Here is a 12,138-nt window from a genome sequence, read left to right on the forward strand (position 1 = left end):
CTTTAAAGTTTATTTCTCATTAAAGGGAAAATTAATTCTTTTACCTTTTTTATTTTTCCTGTGAATACATCTTCCTTGGATTCCCCTCATCTGCTCTAGTGCTTGAAATCAACATATATAACTCTCCTCAACCGTTCCTTCAATATCTCTCTTTGTCGTATTTCAATCTGATCAGATTGGACATAAGGTTTGGAAAGTGAAAGGCATAGGTAGATAAAATGAATAGCTAAAGAAGGAGCCATCAGATTTTCTTATAAAATTTAATGGTAAAAGATAGTAATTGATATATAAAAAAAGAAGAGTGTTTATATTAGCAAGGAAACCTAATAAACTATAGCAATTCCCAGTTGTTTCCTTTTTATGGGTTCCCAGATAGTCATTTGCATAATGAAAGGATATTTCAGTTGAGAATTGTGTTCTTAAGGACACAGTATTAAATCATAAATGTGAACATTAGAAATATAAGCATATTTAATAATTTAAGCAAGTACTATTTCTTAAAGTTATATAAAAACTTTAGCAATGGTACTAAGTAAATATTTATTGAAGAAGTGACAGCATACTGATTAATTTATATGTAAATATACATGTTTTATATCTAACTTATTAACTGCAATAATTAAATGTTTAACTTCATTAGTAATTTTGTTGATTAGGGTTCTTTTACCTTAAGAATTTTTGTGAATTAATATCTTTTCTGTGTCAAAAACTTAACTTTTTTATTTTGAAATAATTTTAGATTTATAAAAATGTAGAGAGTACAGAGAGTTTCCATAATTTGACATTTTACATACCCATGGGACATATGAAAAACTAAGTTATTAACATTGGTACAGTATTACTAACTGCACTATAGATTTTAAGATTTTCCTAGTTTTTCCACTAATATCTTTTTTTTTTTTTTTTTTGTTCCAGGATCCAATCCAGAACACTATATTGCATTTAGTGTCAGTAACATTTGATATTACAAAATATTTATTTAGTTGTAGTCTGTTGATTATTAGTGTTTAGTGTCGGAGTTATAGATTGTTGTTTCTTGTTGTAGACTGATGTCATTTATAATAGCAACTGTTTATAAAAAATAGCTGATCTAGCGTTTTTACCTTTTTCTGTCTTCTTAATTGATTTAGAGTTACAGAATGCAACTGTTTAATGTTAGACTAGATGAAAGTCTTCAGAGAACAAGTTCCCTTAAGTCATTTTTTTCTTATTCACTATTGCAACTGGCCCTACCTAACAGTTGGCTGATTGCTAATGGAGTACTTACACCTTATTCAGGTGTCATAAGAATTATCTGATTGTCTTTTAAATGAAATTTCAAAAAAAAGTTCTCTCAAAACTGTTTATGTTTTAAAGAAAAAATGGAAGCAATAACTTAAACAGGTATAGACATTCGATAAGCAAACTTGAATGAAGAAAAGTAGTAGAGAGTAAACTCCTGGACTTAGTCAAAGCAGACTTCTGAGGTCAGCAGAAGAACCAAGAGGGAATATTTTTTTTCCTTAAAAATTAAAATGTCCATTTTCTCAGGTGTATTTTTTTTCAAGAGTTTTCCTTCCTTGCAAAGATATTTTTCATTTCTTTTTACAGTTTACCCATAGTTTGCCTAATTTTTCACAGATATTAAAAAAAATTGGATGAACAAATAGATTTTTAATTAAAAACAATGCATTATATAGCATGACTTAATAATAGAAATATTTTTTTTTAAAAAAGAAACCTTTATGTAAAATATTTCTGAAGTCAATTCGTTCTGATTCCTTTCTGCTACATTATTGGGCATATGGTGGTCTCATAGAACACTGAGGTAATGAATGACAGACAATTTTTGAAATTGTCAGTGATTGAGCGTTACAAACGATTATCACCTCTGAAATATTCTTTCTTTATGTTGCAATCTCCTCAAAATCCTGGAATCACTTTGAGGCACCCATCATTTACTTATTTATTCATTCATTCTTTCTCTTTCTAAAGGATATTTCCAACAATCGTCTTACAACTGTTCCTGCTAGTTTTTCTTCTCTCTCCAGTCTGGTGCGACTCAACATTTCCAGTAATCAGCTGAAGAGTTTGCCAGTGGAAATAAGTGGAATGAAAAGTAAATCGTTTCTATTTTAAAACATACATAAGTGTGAAGTTGGTGCAACTTATATTTAGAAAAATAAATTGTAATATAGTTACAGGGAAGTAAAATAATAAATTTTATGGTGGTAAAGCAAATAATAGTGGTAGTCATATTATTTGCAGACCATTATTGTCTAGTTTAACTTCCTAAACAGTTACCATCAAAAGCATATTTTGGCATATCAAAAAGAAGAAAATAAGATATGATTATGAATCATGGTAAAACTATATACCTGAGATATTGATTAGAGTTATCTCTTCATTCATTCATTCAGCATTCAATAAGAGGTATTCCCCTCTCATAGGTGATTCTCCTGGTGGTTATGTTATAGCTTGTAGACTCCTTGTGGTTCAAAGGAAAGACATCAGGAGATGGTGTCAAAAAAAAAAAAATGGCCATCATTTTTTTTTAAGGTTAAAATAGTGGTTTTATTGAAGTTTACCATTGAATCATTGTGTTGAACATATTCTAGAACTAATATTAAGGGATAAAAAAAGATTGAAGGTATGTTTCAGTACCTTTTAAATAATTATACTTAGTTCTCTTAGAATTCTTGATTTAGAGGGCAGAATCATTATAGTGAGTCTTTTGTTTTAAAGACAAACTATCATTATTTCTTGGTTGATGAGCATACTGTGTGTCAGCTGTACACTGTTTACCTTATCTAGTCTTTTCTGCTAATCATGTATAACCCCTCTTCATTTTTTTTAAACCTCCCTTTTGTGGAAGTTACAGGAGTGATTTTGTATAGATGATAGATCAGTTTGAGATAAATTTGTAAAATTGTGCTCTTTTTACTTTAGATTAATAGTCATTTGTCATTTGTAATAGGAATGTGTAAGTTAAATCTTCCATAAATTGAGTTGATACTTTAGGGGAGCCTTTACATGGGATAACAGTAATTGAAACTTTGCTTGTCTTTGCTGTTTTTCAATAAAGGTGCTAAAAAGTAGAGCTAAACATAAAATACATTATCTTAATATATAAGAAGCTTGGATTTTTTTTCATAAATTGGACATATCTTGAGAGATAGGAAAACAGGGAAATCAGTAGAAAAATACTTTGAATTTATAGCAGTTTTTCCAATATTCTATATAAATAATGATTGAACGCTTTATCCTTTTTGCCATGACAGTGATACTTTTAAACTGTCACCAATAGGGCATATACGTGTTTTTTCCACCTTTAACAACTAGACCCCAAGAACAATATCTAACACTTGTGTGCTTCTTTTTAACTCAAATGCTTTTACATATATTGTTTTGCCATCACAAAGTTATATTAGGTTAGAAAGATGTATATTTTTTATATTTTAGAGATTCATAAACCTAGGCTTATAAATTATCTTATAAAATGTTGAGCCAAGGCTTGAGTTATGAATCACAACATTTCTGTAAGGGTTTGAATCCTCTTACTCCATCCCCATTACTCTTTCCACTATGCGGTGCTTGTATTCTCAGTCTCTTAAATGCAAACAGTTGTGAAGACTATGGTGTCTGTTTTAAAACAAACTTTTCAAAAAAAAAAATTGAACAAACTCTTCTTCATAGAATTTCCTGGATTTGGGGTGGATCACATTGTGACATTTTAAAAATGCTCTAGCCAAATAATACATAAATTATTATAGCATTTGTTGAAAGTAGTGCTATTACATTTGTTTTGAAAAGCAAGTAGCCTCTTTAAATACTAAAAGAAGCAGTCTAAGGCAGTATCAACCTAGACTTGCATTATATTAAAATTTGTAGGCTCAAAGTACAGCTAAAAAGTTGTAAAATGCATATCACCTATTCAAACTAGAGGGTTGAGAGTGAATTGAGGAAAATATGTGATAGCCATTATAAGTGGAAGAATCTGAGACGTGGATTAGGGAGAAACCTGCTTATGAAATGCTTAAGGGAAAGAAGACCTTTACTTTTTTCCATTTTTGTTTTCTTATATGCCTTTTAAGAAAGAAAAATCCAGGAGGTAAGAGAGATGTTGCAAGTAAGAACATCCTTCTCGAGCTATAGTATGCATTCTTGTCCATAGTGTTAGCTGAGATGTTAGAGAAAGGATGTAATTTAAGCAAAAATAGGAAAAGAAATGAAGACAGGGAGGGAGGGAGAAAGACAGTATGGATAAATGGAAAAATAGGACATATATGGAAATCCAAGACTTTTGGACAGAAAGTCAACTTGCTTAGTTTAAATACATGTGTCTCATACTAGCCAGTTACTTGACATCCATTCATGCAGTTCATATGCATGCATGTTTATGTCTTTACCTGAAGCTTTTTCTTTTTAAAGATGTATAATTATTATAGGGGTGCCTGAGTGGTTCAGTTGGTTAAACGGCTGACTCTTGATTTCACCTTAGAATATCAGGGTTGGGAGATCAAGCCCTGTGTGGGGCTCTGTGTTCAGCAGAGTCTGCGTGAGATTCTCTCTCTCCCTTTCTCTCTGCCCCTGCCGCTCTATAAATCAATCAATCAATCAATCAATCAATCTTAAAGAAATAAAAGATATATAATCCTGAGGAAAATAATATCATAGTGTGTAGTTTATATTTTTAGAATACCTTAACAGAGTACTAGAGTGTTTTGCTTTTTACTATTACAAAGATAACTTGGACTATTATTAAACATCCTTAAAAAAAAGATTTTATTTATTTATTTATGAGAGACACAGAGAGAGGCAGAGACACAGGCAGGGGGAGAAGCAGGCTCCATGCAGGGAGCCTGGTGTGTGGGACTTGATCCCCGAACTGTGATCATGCCCAAAGGCAGAGGCTCAACTACTGAGCCACCCAGGCGTTCCTATTAAACATCATTTTAATGCCATTTCCCTTTAATTATAATTAAATATAAAAGCAATCAATGTATGTTTTTTCCTTCAGTATTATTCTAGGATTCTTGATTATTATAGCAGTATATAGTAGCATGGGTTTGTAATTCTTCATGACGTACACATTCTTTGAATGTATACATAATTATAGACCAATATTTTTCTCTTTATTAAAGTATTTTTGTTTTTCACTTACTATGTATTGTAGGATTAAAGCATTTGGATTGTAATTCAAATCTTTTAGAAACTGTACCTCCTGAATTGGCTAACATGGAATCACTAGAATTGCTTTATTTACAGAGGAATAAATTACGTTTTCTACCAGAATTTCCTTCTTGTAGATTATTAAAGGTAATATTTATCTATTTATTTATTTATTTTTTAAATAATAAATTTATTTTTTATTGGTCTTCAGTTTGCCAACATACAGAATAACACTCAGTGCTCATCCTGTCAAGTGCCCCCCTCAGTGCCCGTCACCCATTCACCCCCACCCCACGCCATCCTCCCCTTCCACCACCCCTAGTTCGTTTCCCAGAGTTAGGAGTCTTCATGTTCTGTCTCCCTTTCTGATATTTCCTACCCTCTTCTTCTCCCTTCCCTTTTATTCCCTTTCACTATTATTTATATTCCCCAAATGAATGAGACGATATAATGTTTGTCCTTCTCCGATTGACTTATTTCACTCAGCATAATACCCTCCAGTTCCATCCACGTCGAAGCAAATGGTGGGTATTTGTCATTTCTAATGGCTGGGGAATATTCCATTGTATACATAAATCACATCTTCTTTATTTAAAGGTAATATTTAGTTGATTACTAAATAACTATATATTTTCCAAAGGTTAATTATGCAAATGAAATTTTTAATCTTGCTTTAAATTGGGAATATGTATTATATGTTTTCCCTATATGTTTCAGAATTTTAATGACTAAATACGTTAATGGTATTGTTAGCAGTAGATTTTTGTATTTTTATTTTTATTTATTTTTTAAAGGTTTTATTTATTTATTCATGAGAGACACAGAGAGAGAGAGAGAGGCAGAGACACAGGCAGAGGGAGAAGCAGGCTCCATGCAGGGAGCCCGATGTTGGACTCGATCCCAGGTCTCCAGGATCAGGCCCTGGGCTGAAGGCGGTGCTACACCGCCGAACCACCCAGGCTGCCTGTTTTTTTTTTGTTTGTTTGTTTGTTTTTAAGAAGTCATCAAGTTTAGGAGTTTGTCCATCTCATCTGGGGAGTAGTTTATAACTGGAGAAGTAGATGATGAGGCTAACATAGTAAGGTGGAGCCATACTGTAGGACACCCGTAGTACTAGGAAGGCATATGTATCTAATTTAAGTTGCCACATCTCCTGTTTACTTGACCATAATCGAGTCTGTTTAATTACATTCTTTTGGTTTTAAGTATATAGCATTAGCATTGTCTTTTAAATTTGTCATAAACTTTGTCTTTTAACATTGTTCTCCTTCATGTGTTTTTGTATATTAGAGTTAAAAGGGCTTCTCTTTTTTTTTTTTTTTAATTTTTATTTATTTATGATAGTCACAGAGAGAGAGAGAGAGGCAGAGACACAGGCAGAGAGAAGCAGGCTCCATGCACCGGGAGCCCGACGTGGGAATCGATCCTGGGTCTCCAGGATCGCGCCCTAGGCCAAAGGCAGGCGCCAAACCGCTGCGCCACCCAGGGATCCCTAAAAGGGCTTCTCTTAAACAGAATGGTGGCAGTGTTAAAAGGAACTGAGAAAGTTATTTAGTTGAAGATTAATTATCCATCTGATAATTATAGATTCTGTTAATGGGAAATCACTATATTTAATAATCACTAATGAGGAGCACCCAAGTGACTTAGTTGGTTAAGTGTCTGACTCTGGGTTTCAGCTCACATCATGATCCTCAGGGTTGTGAGATTAAACCCCATGTCGGGCTCCCTGCCGAGCATGGAGTTGGCTGGAGATTCTCTCTTCTGCCTCCGACCCGTTCATGCACTTTTTCTCTTAGTCTCTCTGAAATAAACCTTAAAAAAATGATTACTAATTAAAATGTTGAATAACAACAAACTAATTATAATTTCTTATGCTTATTCCAACTTGTTTTTAAAACTTTAAAATTTTTATCAGCATGGTTCTTGGATTTGTATTTTTATTAATTCTATAACTGTAATTACTAAATCATTTCTGTGCTTTGGTTTGTAAACTTTGAACTTCCTGGCAGATTAAATCTTTAATTTTTTTTAATTATCAGAAAATCCTTGAACATGTTCTATTTTTACATTTTTAGCTATAAGATAGCTTACTTGTAATTGCAAGCTTAAGCACCTGAATTAGTTAGAAACTTATGTTTTTTCCATGTTTTTCAGTGATTTGAAATTAAGATTTCAATTTTATTTTTAATATCTAATATAAAATTGAATACAGGAATACATATGATTGATCTTTGGTTTTGTAGGAATTACATGTAGGTGAAAACCAGATTGAAATATTAGGGCCAGAACATCTTAAGCATCTGAATTCTATCCTTGTGCTAGACCTGCGGGATAATAAGTTAAGATCTGTTCCAGATGAAATTACACTACTACAGTCTTTGGAAAGGCTTGACCTAAGCAACAATGATATTAGTAGGTAAGTTTAAAGATCAAATGAATAAGAAATCATGCCTGCATTTGCTTATAATTCATTTGTTAATATTAATAAATATTTGCAAAAAATATGTAGAGATTTTTTTTTCTAAATTCACTAAATATTTATTGGACAAGTATCATATGCAGACCTACAAAGAATGGTGGTTAGATTTGATCCTTGGCAGCAAGCTTAAAGTACTGATAGAATCAGGTATATTTATAAGTTACTCTGATTCACTCAGAACAGAAACTGAGAAATCAGGATTTTTATGTTTACTGCTCTAGCTCTGACTCCTAGATCAGTGTCTGGGTAGATAGAAAGTGCTTGATAAATATTTGTTGAATTTATTAAATGAATGTGAAGCCATGGAAGAGATACAAAATGCTTTGAGGGCTTAAAGGAAACATAGGAATCAGCAATTTATTGAAAGGAGTTGGCAGCCTTTGTAGAAGAAGAAACATTCTTAGCTGCTGGATGGGACTGGGACTAGGGTGAGGCAAGTTACGTTCTTATAGCACAAAATTTAAGAGCACACTCACTTTCAGGATCCTGCCTTGCTCTAATCCACCATATGATCTTTCAGGGATGACTGTGATTTTTAAGTGCACACATAAGGTGTCACAGTGATTCACTTGGTGGGACAAAACTTAAGCATGAAGAAAACTTTGAAAGTTCAGGAAATTGTAGGGGTATATTTAGAGAACTGCAAGGAATTGAGTTAACCTGTTTAGTAGGGGACATTTAGGGAGATGGTGAGGAATTAGGGCTTGAAAGGTAAGTTGAAGCCATGTGGAATAAGTCCTTAAAATGCCTCTGAAGAGTCAGTTTTCCTTCATGAAGAAACGAGGAGCTACTGAAAGATTAGGAGCAGGATCAATTTGATTATAATCTTATTAAAAATATAAATTGGTGATTGTGGGGTGAGTACAGTTTTTGTGGGTACGAATGGTTTTGTGAGTGGGAAATAATAATAGATTATTAGGGACGAATTTCATTTGGTTACTTGAACAAAATCAGAACATTTAGTATCCTTGAATATGGCTGTCTTGAATCACTGATTTATTCAAATTTACTTTTTACAATTTTTATTTAGCAAATGTTTTGTAGCTCATACTTTTTTTTAGCAATCACAGTATGACAGTTTCAAAACAGATCTCTTTTTTCTTTTACATGTTCAGCATTTATCTGAAAAGGAAATACTTATGGCCTATGTTTCTTGGACTATTATAAGATATATAGTTGGTCATATGTTGTTAGTTTTATACTCAACTATTCGGTTGAATTATACTTAACTCTTCATGTTAACCCTGAAATCATTTTAATCTTTTTGTAGTCTACCCTGTTCATTGGGAAAACTCCCTTTGAAATTTCTGGCGCTAGAAGGAAATCCTTTGAGAACCATACGAAGAGAAATTATAAATGTAAGCATATTTAGAATTCAGTTCTGGTCTTTAAATTTGAAATTCAAACATACATTTTGATCTATGAAACTACAAGGTATGTCTTGATGAATATATGTCTTCTCTCCACCTTTTCAGAAAGGAACCCAAGAAGTCCTAAAATATCTGCGAAGCAAGATTAAAGGTACTTTTCTATTTTTTTCCTGTATTTTGAAGGATAGTATGAAAGACAGCGAAAAGCTAATAGTATATAAATTTACATGTATTGTGAGTATAAATTAGAGGAAATGGTCCCTGACAGGTGGTTTTAATGCTGAATCCATACAGGCCATAAATATGCTGAAATCATAAAAAAATCCTTAATTTCACAGTAATGCTTTATCTTTAATTTCTTTGATTTGTGTTATAGTATGTCAGTTGGAAAATAAAAGATTCAATAAACATCCTAGTGCTTTAACTTTGAAAAAAGAGCAAAACTTGACTTTTATGATATGGTATAGTATATGAATTCTGTTGACTAGGAGGCATATTAACAATTATTTGAATACTTGCTTCATACATAGTTTTGCTAAGTTCTAACAAGAATAAAGATAAAACACATTTTTCAGGATATGTTAATTTAGCATGAATATGCATCAAAAGAGAAACTGATACTGTACATTTAATTTTTAATGCCTCAATAAATTGTGCTATATCCCAATTTTTATTTTGTGTGTGTCATTGTAGGATACACGAGTATATTTAAAAAGTCAGCTATACTAATGTATTGGTGTATAACAAACAGTCTACAACTTAGTGGCTAACCTAAGCAAATGTTAATTTAGCTCACAACTCTGGTTATGCACAGCCTAGCTTAGCACCATATTGGCAGTCAGTATATGTTAAATTAATAATTGTATACTTCAGCAATTTCCATTTACAACTGTGGTCTTCAAATAAATTAAAATTTTCTAAGACTCTTATTTCCTGCCAATCAAGGCATTTCATTTCTTTTCCAGGTATGCTTTCTCCTCCAGAAATTAATTTTTATTAATTATTCTGATATGAATCAGTTAGAAGTCATAGCGAAATAATCAAAACAATTTTTAAAAAATATTTTATTTATTAATGAAAGAGAGAGAGAGGCAGAGACACAGGCAGAGGGAGAAGCAGGCTCCATGCAGGGAGCCCGATGCGGGACTCAATCCTGGGTCTCCAGGATCACAACCTGGGCTGAAGGTGGCACAAAACTGCTGAGCCACCCGGGCTACCCCAAAACAATTTTTAAAGACTTAATGTTTTTAGAGTAGTTTTAGCTATACAATGAAATTGAGATATTTCCCATATATCCTCTGCCCCCACACATCCATAGCCTCCTTCATTTATAAACATCACTTACCTGAATGGTATATTTTTTTTCCCAAGAATGAACCTACATTGACACATCATCACATCCCAAATCATAGCTATGTTGGACTTCACTCTTGGTGTAGTATATTCTTTGGGTTTGGGAATTTATTCACCATTGTAATAATCATACAAAGTGTTTTCACTGCCATAAAAATCTGTGATCAGTCTGTTTATCCTATTATCCCCTTTATCAGCCCATCTCTGGAAGCCATTAATCTTTTTCTCATCTCCATAGTTTTGCCTTTTCCAGAATGTCATGTAATTAGAATCGTCCAGATTGGGTTCTTTCACCATGTAGTATGCATTTAAGTGTCCTCCATGCTTTTCATGACTTGATAGCTCATTTTTTTAGCACTGAATAATCTATTGTCTGGATGTACTACAATTTATCTATTCACCCTACTAAAGGGTATGTTGGCTGGTTGCATGTTTTGGCAATTATGAATATATCTATTCTTTTTTGCATGTGGATCTCCTGATGTTTCCAGCACCATTTGTGGAAAAGACCCTCTTTATTCCACTGTATTTATTGCCTTTGTTCCTTTGTCAAAGATGAGTTGACTGTATTTAGGTAGTCTTTTATGGGCTCTTTGTTTTATTCTTTTGTCAGTTTTTTACTGTCTCGATTACAGTGGCTTTATAGTAAGTCTTCAAGTTGCATAGTGTCAATCCTCCCACTTTGTTCTTCTCCATCAATATTGCATTTGCGATTTTGAATCTTTGCTTTATATAAACTTTAGAATCAGTTTGTCACTATCCCCAAATTACTTGCTGGGATTTTGATTGGGATTGCATTGAATATATCAAGTAGGGAAGAAGGGACTTCGTGACAATATTGAGACCTTTTATCCATGAATATGGAATAACTCTCCATTTATTTAATTCTTTGATTTCATTCATCAGAGTTTCTAATTGTCCTCATAGAGTTCTTATACATATTTTGTCATATTTATATATAAGCATTTCATTTGGGGGGGATGCTAATGTAATTACTATTGTGTTTTTAATTTTAGATTCTACTTATCGATATAAAGGAAAGCAATATACTTTTATATATGAACATTCTATCCTGCAACCTTACTACGTAATCACTTACTAGTTTCAGGAGGTTTTGCTTGTCCCATCTTTTGGATTTTCTGCCTATGATCATGCCATCTGTGAACAAAGGCTATTTTATGTCTTCCTTCCCAATTTGTGTACTTTTAGTATCATTTCCTTACTGAATTGCAGTATCAAGGACATTTCAGTATGATGTTCAGGAGTGGTGAGAGGGGCATCCTTACCTCATACTTCATCTTAGGGAAAGGGTTCAAGTTTCTCACCATTAAATATGACGTGAGTTGTAGAGTTTGTGTAGATACTTCTCGGTAAGTTGAGAAAGTTCCCCTCTATTCCTCGTTTACTGAGAATTTTTATCATAAAGGAGCGTTGGCAGTTGTCACATTTTTTTTTTAAAGGTTTTATTTATTCATGAGAGACAGAGAGAGAGAGGCAGAGACAGCAGAGGGAGAAGCAGATTCCAAGCAGGGAGCCTGATGGTGGGACTCGATCCCAGGACGCCAGAATCACGCCCTGAGCCGAAGGCAGCACTAAACTGCTGAGCCACCCAGGCTGCCCATGTCACATATTTTTTTTTGGTTTTTAGCCTATTGACGTGAAGCATTACATTGATTTTTGAATGTTGAACTAGACTTAAAATCCTGGGTTAAATACCACTTAGTCACAGTGTATAATTTAAAAAATACTTTTTAATATTAAATTTGCTCATATTTTGTTGAG

At 33.0% G+C, this 12,138-nt stretch overlaps 1 protein-coding gene across 5 annotated transcripts in view; it reads left to right on the plus strand.

Moving 5' to 3' along the window:
• Nucleotides 1-12,138, plus strand: part of LRRC40 (leucine rich repeat containing 40) — a 48,539-nt gene that overhangs the window by 19,262 nt on the left and 17,139 nt on the right. For all 5 annotated transcript variants that reach the window (XM_025418003.3, XM_025418001.3, XM_025418002.3 and 2 more), the window contains 5 exons: nucleotides 1,975-2,098; nucleotides 5,156-5,298; nucleotides 7,398-7,570; nucleotides 8,904-8,991; nucleotides 9,109-9,154. In XM_025418003.3, coding sequence (XP_025273788.1) covers nucleotides 1,975-2,098; nucleotides 5,156-5,298; nucleotides 7,398-7,570; nucleotides 8,904-8,991; nucleotides 9,109-9,154 — 574 coding nt within the window. The remainder of the gene's footprint in view (nucleotides 1-1,974; nucleotides 2,099-5,155; nucleotides 5,299-7,397; nucleotides 7,571-8,903; nucleotides 8,992-9,108; nucleotides 9,155-12,138) is intronic.

Source organism: Canis lupus, chromosome 6 (assembly GCF_003254725.2).
Source record: "Canis lupus dingo isolate Sandy chromosome 6, ASM325472v2, whole genome shotgun sequence".
Lineage (NCBI taxonomy): Eukaryota > Metazoa > Chordata > Mammalia > Carnivora > Canidae > Canis > Canis lupus.